The sequence below is a fragment of the Alligator mississippiensis genome, chromosome 4 (genome assembly GCF_030867095.1).
Source record: "Alligator mississippiensis isolate rAllMis1 chromosome 4, rAllMis1, whole genome shotgun sequence".
Lineage (NCBI taxonomy): Eukaryota > Metazoa > Chordata > Crocodylia > Alligatoridae > Alligator > Alligator mississippiensis.
The window spans coordinates 99,536,081-99,553,582 of NC_081827.1; the positions used below are offsets into that span (position 1 = coordinate 99,536,081).

A 17,502-nucleotide genomic window follows, 5' to 3' on the forward strand; every position below is an offset into this window, starting at 1 on the left:
GGCCTTATTCTTCAACCACGATACGCTGCACCCTGTACGTGGTTTTACTGCCCTTTCCCTCCTGCCCCGCTCCGTTGCCGGCTGAGCGAGACCCGCTGAAAAATTTTACGCAAAATGGACGGCACTTCCTTCCCGCAGCACCTCCAACTCAGAGCCAGCGGCCGCTACACAATCTTCGTACGCCTCGTCCTTACGTAACGTGCCGCTCGGCCAGAGCCGTCTCCCTGCTTCATAGCTAGGTTGTGCGATTGGCACTTTGCGTAGCCGACTTTTAGGAATAGGGAGAACGTTACCTTCCTACGCGAGGCTCTCACTCCGCCGGAGAACCCTACGTCACTTTCTTAAGGGGCCTGTTGTTCTGGCCCGCTTATTCGCAAGGGGCCGCCTGCGTACTCGGAATTCGAGAATAGGCGCTGCTCCTCGGACACGTAGCCTACGTAATGTTCGGGCCGCCCTTAACGTAAGCTGAGCGGGCTGGAGTGGCGGCGGCCATTTTGTGCCGGGAGTCCGGAGAAGGAAGACGCTCGGTGTCCGCGCCCAGCGGGCCCCGCCGTGCCCCGAGCCTTCCGCGGCCCTCGCCAGCCGGTCCCGGCAGGGTCATTCTCTTGCTGCGAAGCCGCTCTTCCCCCCTCGGGAAGCCAGGCGGCTGCCGCCCCGCCGCCGGGATACAGCAGCCGTCGCCGCCCGCCGCGCCGCCCTCCCCTCGCGCGCTCAGCCCCGCTCCCCCCGGCACCATGGACTCCATGCGCAGCTTTGGGGACCGCGGCCGCGACCGTGACCGCGGAGGGTGAGTTTCTTCCCCTCCCCCATCGGGGCCCGCTAGCGGGGAGTCCCCCCCCCCCCCCCCGGCCTGGTGTCCTCCCCCCGGGTCCCCTCGCCTTGGGGGGGGGGGCTGCAGCCTTCGGCCCTGGCCTCGCTCCGCATGGCAACGCCTGGGTGCCCCAGGGAGCCCCCGCCTCTGGGGAAGTGCTCCGAGAGGGTCATGTGGGGCGGCCCGACCAAGCCCTGCTGGGTGACCCTGTCTGCGACTGTGGTAGGTTGTAGGGACTCTCCTAGACGTGGGGAGTAGCTCCCGGTTCAGTCTCCAGCCTGCATCTCTTTCGGCAACCAGGATCTTCTCTGCAAAGGCCACAAAACATTTTGATCCCCTTCTCGTGCAGCTCCCCAGGTCTCGCTTCTCCTGGGACCCAGCTCAGTGTGAGGAGAGTTGGTCTCGTGATTATTCACAACAATCTGGTACCTCCAAAATACTTGATAGGAAATGTGCGAACAAACCCGAATTACCTGGGGAAGGGAAGGGAATTGAAGCAGGACAGTGGTTCTACTGTAAATCTCCACAGAAAGTTAAAACTGCACATAAAATAAGTTTAAATGGCATATAAGAACTTGGCTTCTGAGAAATGAGGAAACACCTTTATTTTTCCTTCCTTGAAAACTGAAGACTGGGGGGGGCGGGGAGGGGGGTGTAGATTGGTAAGAAGGAAATGAATGGCCTGCTTGCTACACTTGCGTTTACTTTCTCCTCCTGCCTTGGTGAGATTCAGGGGATTTTTTTTTCTTGTGTACATTGAAGTGCTTATTAATGTTATCTCCCTCAGAAGAGTAGGGGGAGCACAGAGCTGCACTCTCATTTTATGTTTACATTCTCCACACACATCTTCAGAAATGAAAAGATCCTTTTAGTTACTTGACAGAGAAGCAGGCCTCAGTGTTTTTCCACTCTGAGCTTTCCAGCTGGTTCAAGGCAAGGACATTGGGGTAAACACATCTGCAAGTTGTTGATAGTGGAGGCCTTGCTCTTTTTTGGAGTTGAGTGAATAGTAGTGTGCAGAATTGTACTTAAAGGGCCAGAGTCTGTATCCTTAATACACCCCATTTTGATGTATTTCCATTTGTAACCTCTTATTTGGGGTTAATTTTTTTTCTTGATTCTAAATAGGTATTTATTTTTAAGAATTCTACTTACGAGATTTATTTTTAAGCCATTGTAGGCATAGGACTCACTAATCTAGACTCTTCTGTACTTTTTGGGTATTAGACTGATATTGAAACGCTTTACTTCAATAAATGTTAGATGAGTGGAGTAATCAAAGAAAAGGTTATTTTTATTTAACTAAAATGTTCTGCACCTCTCTTATTTTGAATGCAAGCAGTTTAAAAGACTGTGAAAAGTGCAGAATCAGAAAGGGAGAACTACTTGCCCCTGCCCTCTTTTTAGGGTTCCATTCACACACAGTGTATATTAACCCTGATTTCATTCAGAGTAATCCACTTATTTTGCCATGTGTTGTAATAACAAAAAGTATTTCAGTGATGTATCTTTATGAACTTCATCTTTTAAGATGCAAAGCCATTTTTAATGGTTTGCTGTCATCAAGATGGCACAAGAGGTTTGAAAGATAACAGGCATTTCCCCCAGCAGGGTGGCCAGATTTCAGCTGGATGGTACATTTTGCTTGCTGTCAATTCCCCTTGTATGGTCAGCTGGCTATGCAAGTCTTCCTTACTTCCCATCTTGAACAAACTAGGTGACTTTTTAGGTTTGGAAGTGATGCTGTGCTGCTTTGGCACTAAATAATCTGTTATTTAATTTTGTCTTAGAGGTGGCTTCACTACAGTGGTTGACATGATAGCTGAATATTTAATATCAGTCAGTAGTGTTACTATTGAACTAGTAAAAATGTGGAATAAATCTATGCTAATCAGTAGAAGTACTCCAGGCAAATGTCCAACACGTCTGGTCCTGTGGGCCAGGTGAGTGTCATGGAGCCAGTCCATGGGTAGCATCAGGAGCATGGAGCTGCATCATCTGGCCTGAGGAGTTGAATTTGGTGGCAGTAGTCTTGATAACTATGGCTCCTGAAGCCACAGCAGCAGCTGTGCAGGCCAGATGATTCATAGGTTTCATAGGCATTAGGGCTGGAAGGGACCTTGGAAGATCATCGAGTCTAGCCCCCCGCCCAAAGGGCAGGACGTCAGCTGGGGTCATAGGATCCCAGCAAGATAAGCATCCAGTTTCATCTTGAAGGTGTTCAATGAAGGCGCTTGAACAACCTCCGGTGGCAGGCTGTTCCAGACCTTGGGGGCTCGGACAGTAAAGAAATTCTTCCTTATGTCCAGCCTGAAATGATCTTGTAGTAGTTTGTGACCATTCATCCTCGTCATCCCTTGGGGCGCTCTGGTGAACAAACGTTCCCCTAGATACTGGTGGTCACCCCTGATAAACTTGTAGGTGGCCATCAGATCACCCCTGAGCCTGCGCTTTTCCAGGCTAAAGAGCCCCAGGGCTCTCAGCCTGTCATCGTAGGGTCTGCTTCCCTGACCTCTGATCATGCGCGTGGCTCTTCTCTGGACTCTCTCAAGCTTCTCCACATCCTTTTTGAATTGTGGAGCCCAAAACTGGACGCAGTACTCCAGCTGCGGCCTCACTAAGGCCGAGTACAGGGGGAGAATGACGTTCTGGGGTTTGCTTGAGAAGCATCTATGGATGCAAGCCAGCGTTTTGGTCGCTTTACTAGCCGCAGCATCGCATTGCAGGCTCATGTTCATCTTGTGGTCAGTGATGACCCCCAAGTCTCTTTCTTCCATAGTGCTAACCAACATAGCACTGCCGAGCCTATAAGGATGCTGTGGGTTTTTTTTCCCAAGGTGGAGAACCTTGCATTTATCGGTGTTGAACGCCATCAGATTCTCATCTGCCCACTTGCTGAGCCTGTCCAGGTCAGCCTGGATCATCCGCCTGTCTTCTGGCGTGGATGCTTTGCCCCAAAGTTTGGTGTCATCTGCGAACTTGGCCAGTCCGCTTCTGACTCCAGTGTCCACATCATTAATGAAGATGTTGAACAGTATGGGTCCAAGGACAGAGCCCTGGGGGACCCCACTGGTCACAGGACACCACGATGAGTGACTTCCATCAATTACTACCCTCTGGGTCCGACCCCGGAGCCAGTTTTCCAGCCAGTGGATCGTGGGGGACCCAAGGCGACAATTGGCCAGTTTCTCCAAGAGACGATCATGGGACACCAGATCGAAGGCTTTTTTGAAGTCAAGATATATGACATCAATCTCATCTCCCTTGTCCAGGTGATAGGTCACCTGGTCGTAGAAGGAAATGAGATTGGTCAAGCAAGACCTACCCGCAACGAACCCGTGCTGGCTATCCCTTAAGATGTTGGCGTCGGCCAGTCCATTAAGGTGGCCTCCTTAATAAACTTTTCTAAGATCTTCCCTGGGATAGAAGTCAGGCTGATGGGCCTATAGTTAGCCGGATCCACTTTCCTCCCTTTCTTGAAGATAGGCACCACGTTGGCCTTCTTCCAGTCTTCGGGCACTACACCAGAGCGCCAAGAGTTTTCAAAGATCCGCGCTAGAGGCTGGGCTATGAAGCTCGCCAGCTCCTTGAGTACCCTGGGGTGAAGATTGTCAGGGCCGGCTGACTTGAAGGTATCCAGCTTCTCAAGATGTTCCTTCACAAAGTCAGCATTAATGGAGGGCAGGGGATCACCCTCACCTGGACTTCCTGGCCCTGTAGCGGGCACGGGCGTCCCATGGGGCTGATGAAAGACCGACGCAAAGTACCTATTTAATAGGTTGGCTTTTTCCTGGGCGTCAGTTGTCAGTTGCCCCATCTGGTTCAGCAGGGGTCCAACGTTGCCCCTGCTTTCCCTCCGGCTCCCCACATATCTGAAAAAGGACTTTTTATTGTCCTTGATGCTCAAAGCTAGCTGGAGTTCAGTTGCAGCCTTGGCTTTCCTGGTCTGCTCCCTACAGGACCGGACCAGTGCAGAATAATCCTCCTTGGAGGCCTTTCTTTTTAGCCTCAGGAGGTCTGCTAGGTCCCTGGAGAGCCAGGGGGGCTGCTGTGCCCTCTTGCTGCCTTTCCTCCGAGATGGAATAGACTTAGTTTGTGCATTGAGGATCGCTCCCTTGAGGAGCAACCACTCTTCTTGAACTCCCCTCTCCCTGTGGTCACAGTCCCTTAGGGCCTCACTGACAAGCCTCCTGAGCTTGTCAAAGTCGGCTTTCCTGAAGTCAAGGACTTGCGTGTTGCTGACTGACTTGCCAGCTTTTCGGCGGATGGTGAAGGCGATCAGCTCGTGGTCGCTGTCACCCAGCTTCCCATCGATCACTAGGTCGCCAACTAGGTCATCCCCAGTAGCCAGCACCAGGTCGAGCAGCGCTTTGCCTCTCATTGGGCCATAGACTTCTTGAGTCAGGTAGAGGTCATCCACGCACGAGAGGAAGCTCTGCGACCGCTCAGATTTTGCTGAGCGATCCTCCCACGAGATGTCCAGGTAATTGAAGTCACCCATGACAACCATGGTCCTGGAGCAAGCTGCCTCAGCCAGTTCCTGGGCAAACTCCTGGTCTAGCTCAGGACTTTGGGTGGGACGTCTGTAATAGACTCCCACCATTGTGTCCCCTGTGCCGTGTTCCCCACGGATTTTAACCCAGAGGGTCTCCAGCCGTCCACCCTGGTCGCCAATATTGGCTTGCAGGGACGCGTAGCTTTCCTTAACATAGAGAGCTACACCGCCGCCCCTTTTCTCTACACGATCCCTCCTGTACAGGGTATAGCCATCTATCCCCGTGGTCCAGTCATGGGTGGAGTCCCACCAGGTCTCCGTGATCCCTATGACATCGTGATTGTTTGCACTGAGCAGGAGGATGAGCTTCTCCTGCTTATTCCCCAAGCTCCTGGCATTTGTGTACAGGCAGGCAAGCGCCCCCTGGGGGGCTCCTTCCTTGCCCACAGATTTTACCAGGGCTGGGGCTGGGGTGGGCTCCCTTGAGTGCCGTGATCCGCTGGCTTTGAAAGGATTGATTAGTGGGCCAGCAGTGGCGGTAGTCCCCCCGTCCCCCAGCGGGCTTAGTTTAAAGCCCGGTGGAGCAGGTCAGCCAGTCTGGCTGAGAAGAGCCTCCTCCCTAGGGGAGAGAGGTGGAGACCATCTCTTCCCAGCAGCTCGCTGCCTCTCTCGCCAAAGAACGGGCTGTGGTCATGAAAGCCAAAGCCTTCCTGACGACACCAGCGCCGCAGTCTTTGGTTGACCACATAGATCCTCCTGTCCCTTCTCAGCCCATAGCCTGAGACTGGGAGGATCGACGAGAACACCACCTGTGCCCCCAGACCTTTAAGCCCCGCTCCCAAGTCCCTGTAGCGCCTCATGACCTGGCTGGGAGTGCTCCGAGCCGTGTCATTGGTGCCCACATGAATAAGGAGCATGGGATAGTGGTCTGTGGGTTTGAGGAGCTTGGGGATCCTCTCCGCAATGTCCCGGATGCGGGCCCCTGGGAAGCAGCAGACTTGCCGGGCTAAGGGGTCAGGGTGGCAGACTGGCCCCTCCGTCCCCCTCAGGAGGGAGTCTCCCACAACAAACACCTTACGTTTTGTCTTGGGGAGAGCAGGGGCGGGAGTTGCAGTTAGGCCCATGTTGCCTGTGGGGGCCGGCAACTCAGCAGGCTCTGCTGGGGCAGCAGGAGGTGCATACCTGTTGCTCAGTTCTGGCGGGGGAGGGGCCTTGGTGCTGCAGGCCTTAGGGCCCTTGACCACCTTGATCCATGCCCCTGGCGGGACACAGCAGGAGGTCCCAGAGTCCTCCTCTGGCCTGGAGGGAGACTGTGATCTACCCTCTGCCTCCCGGGGGAGAAGGGCCTGGCAGTAGGAGTCTATCTCCTGCTCGCAGTCCCTGATGGCACGCAGTCTGTGGACTGTGGCCTGGAGCTCCTCCAGCTGGCGTGCCAGAGACCCCAAAAGGGAGCAGACCCCGCAAGGGGAGGTCGCCATGCTCCCAGGCCCCAGAGCCTGAAAAAGGGACAGGCAGCCCCCGCAGCCGAGAGCCAGGGGCTCTGTCTGCGTGGAGCCCGGAACCAGGGGCTCCGTCTGGGTGGCCGTCTCTGAGGTGCCAGAGGGGGGGGCCGCGGAGCCCGAGGGGACCCTCGGGGTGCGGCGCATGCCCATCTGTGTCATGCCTCTGGTAGGCTGGCTACAGCTGGGACTGTCTACCCTGGGGGGTGCGCAGGCAGGGTCTGGCGCCCTCCCGCAGCCCTCCCGTGCGAACTCCACGCTAACTCACGCGCCGGCAGAGAAGCGTGCCTGTTTGTGCAGCCTGTTCGTGTGGCTCCGGTCGCGTGGCTCCCTGGGGGGCTGGGCGAAGTAGGGGCCTGGGCGGGGCTTGACCTGGCCCGGCTCCGCTCAGCTGCCGCCTCCCACACACACACACTAATGATACCACTCTGCACTCCAGATCTGACTCTTGGGACTCCCCACAGGTCTGGAAATTTGCGAGTGGCAAGGCAGCAGCATTAATTGCCGCTGTGGTTTGCTCTGCCACTGCTTGCTCTTCCACCAAATGTATGGACCTGTGAGGAGCCTTGTGGTATGCAGACCATATCTTGGTCACCCTAATCTAGCTTTATACTGGTATAATTCAAATTGAAAATCTTAAACATAATTTGTAGTTGCAACATAACACATCACAGAATCATAGAAAATTAGGGTTGGGAAGGGCCTCAGGAGGTCATCTAGTCTAACCCCCTGCTAAAAGCAGGACTAGCCCCAACTAGATCATCTCAACCAAGGCTTTGTCTATCTGGGTTTTGAAAACCCCCCAAGGATAGAGCTTGCACCACCTCTCTGGGTAACCTGTTCCAGTATTTTACTCCCCTCCTAGTGAGAGAATTCTTCCTAATATCCAACTTAAACTTGCCTTGCTGCAACTTAAGACTGTTGCTCCTTTGTTCTGTCATCTGCCACCACTTGGAACAGTAGCCTCCCGGTTCGGGTAGTTGAAGACTGCTGTTATGTCTCCTTTCACTCTCTTCTTCTCTAGACTAAATAAGCCCAGATAAATAGTGGAATATCTAAGACCATGGAGAAAGGAAAGAGGGTTGTTAACACCTGTTGGGTGAAGAGCAGTTAGTAGGAATCAAGTATATTATAATGGGCCACTAAGTCAGTTGACTCCCTCAGAACTACCTGACTAGAAATGCTACTGTGCTGTTCTAGACAGAAAATCAGCTTCCTTGCTTAAGACATACAGCCCAATTTTGCAGGGCTTATCTTTGGGGGAAAGGTTTGTGGGGTGCATATAAATATGGTATAGCATAATTTTGTATATATTCCCTTTGGGTGGTCATTAGCAGATGTTAATAACCAAATACTTTAGTCACAATTTTTTTTGCCTTTGCTTACTGTTGTTTTGTAAGTAGTTTTGACCTCCCTGGGGCTATCCATGTCAGTAAAGTTACTAAAGTGCCATAAGCATTTGGAACGTCATGCCCTTAACTCACATTGTCAATCAGAGACAGATCCAGGGCTTCTGGAATACTTCTGTAAATAGTAACTTGGACTGGCTTCAGATCTTGGCCCAAAGAAAAAGTCACTAATAATAAAATACAAAAATAATAATTTATTAGTTGTAAATTACTTTTAGAATCTTTTGTTAAAAATTATAGAACAATTAGAAGCTGTCATGTTGATGAGCTGATACAGAATGGGACTAAGAAGTAAGCCATATTTTTGTTTAAAGTGAAAGGGGCTGTCAAAAATGCAAATTGTATTTTGTTTTGTTTTTGGGTTTTTTTTTAATGTTTACCCTGGATGAAAAGTGGATTAACTCCTCTCAAGAGTAGTAGTGAATTAGATTTGACATTTAGCAGTATAATTCCTTTTCCAGTCAGACAATAGGTTCTGCTTTCTTCTTTGAATCCTACCCTGTACCTTGGGTTGGGAAAGTTTGAGGGCACACCTAGTTAATATCAGCATGGAAGCCCATTTGAAGTGTTACAGATAACTAGGATTGTTTTTTAAAAATGAGATTTTTTACTCTGCTGTTAACTTTACATTTCAGTGAACTTGGACAACATAAAAAAAAAAACTCGCTTCATTTCAGTTGTTAGTTTTTAATTTTTAGATTTTCAGTTGTAGGCACTCATGCACAAGGGTGGTGCTATGTTTATGGGCAAGCACTGTAGCAATCTTGTCCTTTTATGAGCAGTGTAAACAAATCGAATGCTTTTCTTGGTTGCGGGTTTTAAAAATGCCCTTTTTAAAAAACTAATCCTAGATTTAGGGTGAAATTTCAACTGACAGTATTTAGAATGGCAGCTTCTACATAGATCTGTCAGAGTAATTAAACCAGTAACTGTTTTAAAAACAATTTTGAAGCTGTATTATTAAGTCAGCGTTTAGAGTAGGTACTGTCAGTCAGTGCTGTAGTCTTCACTCACTCCCAGCAGTTGTTGCAACAGCTCACATTTTCTCTTAAGAAATTACTTTGTATATTTATATGAATCCCCTGCTTCCTAAAACTAAGACTTAAGTAGAAAGTAAGAGGTACTAATTTCTGAATGTCTCTGCTAGACATGTTCTTGCACAATTTTTCTTGAAATGGTCAGTAGAAACGTTTAAGATGAGTTAGCAAACTTTTGTCTCTTCCTGGGCTGCAGGCCTACCCCTTCCTGCCCCAGCTCTCCCATTTGCAGCAAGGGTAAGTGTTGCAGGGCAAGATAGCAGATCCCTGTCCCTGTGGAGTGGGTAAGACCTTTGAGAGTCAGATCCAGCCTGCAGACTGTTGTTAACCCCTGATCCAAGAGACAGGGCCCAATTTCCAGTGTCCAGATCTTTCTACTCTGGCCCCAGGGAAGGTTCTAGCTGCTTTGTAACTAATACAATTCTACCAAGAGAAAATGCCATAATTTTGAGACCTGTTTGCTTCCGATTTGCACATTGCATTCCATTGTCTTCTATTTGTTGACTGCCTGGCAAGTACATCTTAAGAAGGAAGGAACAGGTGGGAAACAAACTCATTATTTTTGTATTGAATTGATTATCAGGTGGGTCTTGTGGCATGCTCTGCACTGATGGAACAAGCTTTGAAGAAACTTTACGAAATCTTGTGTGTAAAACAGTGGCATCCAACCTTTTTGCAGACATGCTACAAATTAGCTTTGTGCCTTTCCTGAGTGCCAGTTTAATTCTCTTCCCCTGTCCAGTCTCCTGCACTTTCTGTCTTATTTGCTGCTGTGCTGCATGTCCTCTCCCTGGTCTACTGTGAGGCACATACAGAGACTGCCCTTGCCACTTGTGTCACATGTGCTTCAGGTTGGTCACCCCTGAACTAAAACAAATGTCATGCATATGCTAACAGAATTGTCTTGAGACAGAAAACATTTAGGCCAGTGGTTCTCAACCTTTTTATAGACTCAAGATATCCTTCCATAACTTTTGTGACTTGAGCAGAAAAAAGATTATTTGAGCATTCCAAAAGATTATTTATAACCGTGCTTACCTGCTTAAAGAAGGGCTTGGGAGGAGTAGAAGCAGCTGGCAGGTCTGGCCTGCACTTCTGTGAGTGGGGTAAGGAGGAATGTTTGGAAGGAAAGAGCCTACACTGATCTCCTAACCAGAGCCTGTGCTTATTTTGCCTATTTTATCTGTCCTGGTAGCACACTTCAGAGGCTCTTATGGCACTCAAGGGTGCCATGGGCCCCTGGTTAAGAAACACTGCTCTAGTCAGGAGCCTGAAGATAAGAGCTGTCTTAGGAAGGAATTACACTGGATTGGATCTAGAGTAAAATTTATTAGATTAGGGTAGATTTACCTTGGTTTGGGGGTAGCATCATGTATTTACCTTGGTTTGGGGGTAGTAGCATCATGTGATTGTAACAGCCCCCTTCCCTCCCCCCCCCCCTTCCCCCCTGCAGCTGGGGGTTTTCCTGGGATGGTCTTCCTGTTTGTAAATCAGGAGCTTAATTGAAGAATAGTTTTGAAAGCGTTTGAGATCTGAAAATACAAGAGAAGTGAACTTCATTTGTAACTTGCTTTTTTTTTTAATAATTGGTTGTTCCCTGCCCCTCCCTTCAGGTTTCTTTCTCCAAAGAAATTTGGTAATCCAGGAGAGCGTCTCCGTAAAAAGAAGTGGGACCTCAGTGAGTTGCCCAAGTTTGAGAAGAACTTTTATGTGGAACATCCAGAAGTGGCCAGGCTCACTGCAGTAAGTTTTTTCTTTTTTTTTCTGTTCTTTTCATTTTTGGTACACCGGGAGAAACTTTTAAAGGTGGTAACAGTTTCCAAAACTTATTGGGATAATTGCATTTTCCCTCTCCACAGCCTGTTATGAATGTATGTTAGATACAGAAGTATTTCTTTTGGTTACTTGTTCAGTTACTTTCAGAGTTACACATATGGCATGTTTCATCGTTGTAAACTGCATTGTTCAGAAACTTTCCTGGAATAGTATTTGAGGCAAGCTGGAAAGTTAAGGGAAAACTTGCTGAAACAGCCCAATCCACTGCTGCTAGTGGATGAGTAATTAGGAAAAAAAAAAAAAAAAGGTAGTTATAACATATTGTTGTCCTGTGGTAATATTTTAATCCCATCTTCCTGTTTTTGGTGCATTTGTTTTTGGTTTTTCCCTTTCCCCAGTCCTCTGGTTCTGTTCTAGAAACTGAAAAGATGTCTCCTATAACTTTAATGCATCACTTCTATATTGTTCAACACTTTTTGACAGGAAAATTATTCATAAGTGCTCCTTGCATAGCAGTTCTAGATTATGATCTACAGCATGGGGTTCTGCATTTAGCTCCCAATTTAATTGCATTAATATAAGGGGAGGGGCTACCCTGCCTCCTTCCCATCCTTAGTCAGTAATCTATTCCATTGTCCCTCTTTACCTAATGACTGAGACCTCTGAAACCAAGTTGTCAGCGAAACTGTTAGGGAGTCTCTTGACAATTGCTATCAGAAGCATCTGCACCAAGTTGTTGCTCATCACTTGGTTGGGTTTTTTTGTTTGTTTCCATAAATAGTTTGAGGTTGAAGAGCTGCGAAGGAAGAAGGAGATTACAATTAGGGGGGCAGAAGCCTGCCCCAAGCCTGTGTTTGCCTTCCACCAGTGTAACTTCCCACGTAAGTATTCTGTTGTTCAAGATACTAATAGTTCTGTTTGGGAAAGGGAGGAAGTCCTGGGAAGACATGTTGCTAATCAAGCCTGTTTAGTTTTAGGAGGAGTTTTTTCAGATCTACATGTAGCCTTGTACAGTTTAATTGGAAAAGTAAACTTTTAAGAGAGATGTTGACTTGTTGTCACTGAGACTTAAAAGTGAGAAACCTGAAATTATTCTCAGTCCAGGTTGTTTAGGCCAACTTCCCCTGCATCTGTCTTCAGATTTGATTTCTTCTGTTCTTATTTAAGTAGTTTGCCTTCACTGTCTCTTTAAATTGCAGAGTATGTAATGGATGTCTTGATTGATCAGAACTTTTCAGAACCCACCCCGATTCAATGCCAGGGTTTCCCACTGGCCCTCAGTGGTCGTGACATGGTGGGCATTGCTCAAACAGGCTCTGGGAAAACATTGGCGGTATGTTTTACACTCTCTATTGCTTTATTTGAATTTCTGTTTGGTTTGTGGTTGCTCTTGCCTTGCCATTTAGACAAGTGCAAAGAGTGAGGTAATGTTTTAAAAATACTTGTTTTATTATGGAGTAAAGACTTAAGAAGCAAGTAGCATATGAGTATACTTTGCAAGCCTGATCTTATCTGTTTTCTAATGCTTAATACTTTTTTAAAATTGGTTTGTTTTCTTAGATGCCTAGATGTGGTCATCCAAATTTGAAAACTGTATTGTGTTGAGTAGAGGTGTCTTGCCTGTTCTGATGTATGGGATATTGGCTGCTTTAGCAAAGATATAAGGCTTTATAAATGTGTCCTTCTCTTGATCCAAGATTGTAATCATTGACCTGATATAATTGAAATTTTGTTTCATTTTAACTCAAAAACCTTTTTCTTCTGTTTCAGTATTTGTTACCTGCAATTGTTCACATCAACCACCAGCCATATTTGGAGAGGGGAGATGGTCCAATTGTAAGTGTTACTCAGTTTTCTATCTGGAAACTTACAGATGCATTTTCATGAATATGGCATAGAAAAGAAGCGGAGAACTGTTTGTTGGGACAGTGTGGGCAGCCCATGTCTTGTACCCGTGGAAATTTGTTATGTTGCAAGTTTGATGTAGTGCAGTGTTTTTCAGGCAGTAGAGTGTTAACAGGCTAATAAGCTCTATCCTGGATTCATTTCTTTCACAGTGTTTAGTTTTAGCTCCTACACGAGAGCTGGCACAACAAGTGCAGCAGGTAGCTGATGATTATGGCAAATGCTCAAGACTGAAGAGTACTTGCGTATATGGAGGAGCACCCAAAGGTCCCCAGATCAGAGACTTGGAGAGAGGTAATAGTGTTCTCGCTTCTTTAAATATCCCTTGTATTTCAAAAGTTGGCATTAAGGTGATTATAGAATCTCAGTCTTGTTCTTCTTGTTGTTTAAAGTCACTAGGAAAAGAGGCAAAGGGTGAGTATTGACCTACCTACAGTAATTTAGTGTAACTTTCACCTCTGCTTGGTATGTGGGTACAATACCATGTTTGCTGTCTTATTTATATTTGTCCCACCACCACTGCAGTGGCGTAAGCAGCCTGCCCCCCTTGCTTGCCTGCCTGCTTCCTTTCAGTGATGTCTACATCTCCACCCCCACAGTTTGAACTTTAAGCATTTTGCCTTCATAGGTATACAAATAGTAAACCCCCATTTCTGTTACAGCAGAATCTTGTTTTAAAAGTCTCTTAATATACTTCAAATTCTTTTTATTTATAGCTTTAAAGAAAAGCTAGAGTATAGCTTTACAGGAAGCTTTTCTTCCTGTGTACTATTGCCTGTTCCATCTCTTGCAGCTATTGCAGTCCCTTAAGAAGGGTTCAGAGGTAGGCTTACTGTATTGAGGGATTCACAATTTTGCATGGGTAATAAAAATAAGTGCTCAAATGACTTATCATTCATATCCAAGGCCAAGTTCATGTTTATATGTTAAAAAGTACAGTGTTAAAGTACAATAGCCCAAACCAAGGAACTTTAATGTAATGCATGGCATGAATAAAGTACGTTCTGAAAGCCTTTCACACCTAAATTACATGCATCTTATCAGGAAATCCATGTTTCTCTTCATACAGTGTTTTGCTGCTGGGGGAAAACATTATTGAAAAATTCAGTAGTTCAGTGGATAAAGTATCCTGGAAGTCAACAGGGCAGCTTTTTCCTGAAGAAAATTACAGTGCACTCAGAGGAGCAGGAATTTGAAGTTGAGATTACACATGCTGATCTGTGGGGTCTTAACTTGGTGCTCTGTGTACACAGTCAAGGTTCTACAAAATAGACATCTTATCTTCCAGAACTGTAGCATATGGTTGGAAGGTATTGTAAAACGTGATTCCCCTGTTCCCCCCCTCCTCTTACCATTTTTGCTCAAATATGACCCACCAATAATTAGAGTCTATATAGAGGTGCACCAATACATCGGTCCAATATCAGATTGGCACTAATATAAAGAAAATTGGCTGTATCAGAAATTGACCTGATGCAGCCCATAGTTTGGCCGGTAAATGCTCGTGCATGTGTGCAGCCGCAACTCAGCACGTAGGCAGCAAGGATCAGAGCCTGACAGCTTGGAGAGCTGTCTATAGCAGGTAGATCCATTATGATGCAAGGGGAGGGGGTAAGGAAGGAGCATGGGTGGGGGGGAGCTGGGGCTGCACTGGGCTCTTCTCAGCAGGGGCTGGGCTCAGGGCAGGTGGTGGCGCTAGGAGGGAGGCTAAAGGGAGCTGCAGCCATCCCAGATTTTGCCATAGGCCCCCTCCCAGCACCACCGCTGCCTGCCCTGAGCCCAGCACCTGCCGAGAGGAGCCCAGTGCAGCCCCGGCTCCAGCCCACAGCTGCAGCCTGCCCACCTTGCCCCATGCAGATCTTTCCTCCCCCTCCCCAACTCTTGGACAAGCGCTCTGTCCTGTGTCCCACCCCGGCTGGGCAGTCTGTCCCTGCCCTACTCCTCCCTCACAGCAGAATGCGTTGACGTGCCTCCCCAGCACCCCTTCCTTCCCCTCGCCCCCTTTACCACAATGGACTTACAGCTGCTGTGTGCAGCTGGTATCAAAAATCAGATCAGTATTGGCCAATTAAGCCTCCTTAAAAATCGGCTATTGGTATTGCCCCCCAAAATCTCCATCAGTGCACCCCTATATATATATGGAAAACATAAAATTGTTAGTTTTCCAGGCATGGAATCTAATTATTGGAGGTGCACCTTGAATTTGTCCCCTTCCCACTGCTACAGCAGAGAAGATTAATCTGGAGGGAGGGTGTCAGGTGGCTACCTTGCCATCTGTTCCCTGCAGCCTACCCCACCCCCCTGTCTTACTGTCAGATCCTGCTTTCCCTGGCCGTGTCCAGACATGTAGGTCCGTATGGGTTGTGGCACCGCAAACCTCGTTGTGGTGCCGCAAACCACGCACCCAGAATGTTAAAATGTGCCCTGCGCTCCAAATACAGGCAGTCCTCAGACTTATGACCCAATTGGTTCCTGAAAACGCAGGCTTGAGTTGAAACATCGTAACTCCAAACCAATTTTTCCATAGGAAACAATGTTATAAAAGCGGGATGGGGTTCTGAACCAATGCCTGATACCCTATTTTCACCAAAAATAACCCAGAATTTTGTACTCAGTCAATTATAGATGAGTAATATAGGAACATTAATGGATTTGTACTGTAAATAGCAATCGTATTGATTTGAAAGGACTTCTTTGAGGTGACTTTGCTGGACTTTTTGAAGGGTTCTTGGCTAGAGTTTTCTCAGGAGTCTTGGCTGCATTTCTTTGTTTTTTTGGAGTCTTGTTGCTTTCTTAGTGTCCAAGGAAGTTTGGACATGTTCTCCAGGGAGGTGGGCAATGCCAGGCCCGGCGCTGCCCTCCCCCGGCCCATGGGCATAGCTCTGCAGAGAAGTGGCAGCAGTGGTGCGAGGTGGTGGCAGCCACTGTGTGAGGAAACCCCCTCGCCCCTGCTGGCTGGCCATGTGGCACGCAGGCGCCATCACCACCATCCTGCGTTGCCGTTGCCACTTTTCTAAGGAGCCATGCATGCAGATGGGGGAGGGGGGGCTCTTGTATGTGGTGGCTGCCACTGCACAACCACTGCAGCCCTGTGGCTGGCCGCACATCTCCGCAGGCATGGCTCCACAGGCAAGTGACAGCAGTGGCAGCTGCTGTGTGTGAGCCCCAGCCCTGCTCTGCACACAGCCACCACAGCCACCATCCCTCACCCCCATGGACCCATGTGGCTAGCTGCAGGGTGGCTGCTGCATGCGAGCCACCCCCTACCGGCCAGGCAGCATGTGTGCAGCCCACATGCAATGGCCACCACTGCACCACCACTGCTTTACCCTGTGGCCTACCACCGTGGTCCGCAGAGGGACACCCCTGCCCTTGCCCCCCCAATCCTGCTCCTTACACTGCGCTGTGTCATCTGGGGCTGACGGTGCCCAGTGCATCGCCATTCCCTCAGCTCCACTTACCTTCAGGGGCGAAGGGCGAGTCTAAGCCCAGCCCTGGCTGATTCAGAGGCTCAGGCCCTGCCCTTCCCCCTCTCCTTCCCTCTCCAGGTACGGCTGGGGGTTTCCCGCCCTTTCTGCAATCAGCTCTTGTAAGCTGAAACTGTGCCAGCCTGCAAGAGCTCTTTGCAAAAGTGGAGATTCTGCGGATTTTTGTGCTAAAGGGGGAGATCTGCATTTTCTCCGTTAAAAGCAGGGAATCCGTGGTTTACTGTTTTTTTTTCTGTGGGAAAAGGAAAACCTGGATCCCTGTTCATGATTTACTTAGTCAGTAGTGTTTCAAGCTGTTGTGACCCCATAGCTCAGCATGTACATGTGTGTGTGCACGTGCGCGCGTCACCCCCCTCCCACCCAAAGCAGCCATGTTCTAATTAACCCCCATTCATGACTGGAACTGGGTTTTCTTGTCATGCACAAGTTCTGGGATCCTCCAAAAATGTATATGTAGTTTAGGTGCAAAGCAACCTGGTGTGTAGCAGGGCCACACTAATTGTATGCAATAGGCTGAGAGACGGGGGTGACGGAGGGATTCTGAATGAACTGCTTGGGGGGCCCCATTTGGTGTTTGCCAGACACTGAAGGTTGGTGGAAAAAGGGGAATCATTAGAAATGGGAAAGAAAGGCACAAATTGGCTGTAGAAATGAAGAGGAAGTTGAAAAGTAGTCACTGTAGCGGCTCACCATGAATGAGCGCAGCGTGCACTACCATAGATCTTATTCAGATGAGCTGCACTTACCTGTTCTTGTGGTAGGTTCTCATCTTACCTGGCAGGGGAGATACCACATAAGTGGTTTTGTGCAACTGGCAGGGGAGATCCTCTTATTCCCAGCCTTGAATGACTTGGCATAGTTGAGGGTGGAGGCCTGTCCGTTGCACTGCAGGCAGGTGTTCCTGCGAGACTTCACTATAGCCTCCCAAAAGGAGAATCTCTGCTTCACCATTGATGGCAATGGAGGATTGCTCTTGGGTTCTCCCTCTAGCTTGCTGTTATGACCTCTTAGCTAGGGGCAAGCGAGTCTAGGGGGCATCTGAACCCCAAGGCCTCCAGGGTTACGGCTTACATGTAAGATGC

At 48.5% G+C, this 17,502-nt stretch overlaps 1 protein-coding gene across 1 annotated transcript in view; it reads left to right on the top strand.

The window, feature by feature from the left end:
- The first annotated feature begins 532 nt into the window (after nucleotides 1-532).
- The window catches only part of DDX17 (DEAD-box helicase 17), a 29,971-nt gene continuing 13,001 nt past the window's right edge, over nucleotides 533-17,502 (top strand). Inside the window, exons 1-6 of the mRNA XM_006258946.4 lie at nucleotides 533-787; nucleotides 10,865-10,994; nucleotides 11,809-11,908; nucleotides 12,227-12,360; nucleotides 12,798-12,863; nucleotides 13,085-13,226. Coding sequence (XP_006259008.1) covers nucleotides 735-787; nucleotides 10,865-10,994; nucleotides 11,809-11,908; nucleotides 12,227-12,360; nucleotides 12,798-12,863; nucleotides 13,085-13,226 — 625 coding nt within the window. The 5' untranslated portion in view covers nucleotides 533-734. The remainder of the gene's footprint in view (nucleotides 788-10,864; nucleotides 10,995-11,808; nucleotides 11,909-12,226; nucleotides 12,361-12,797; nucleotides 12,864-13,084; nucleotides 13,227-17,502) is intronic.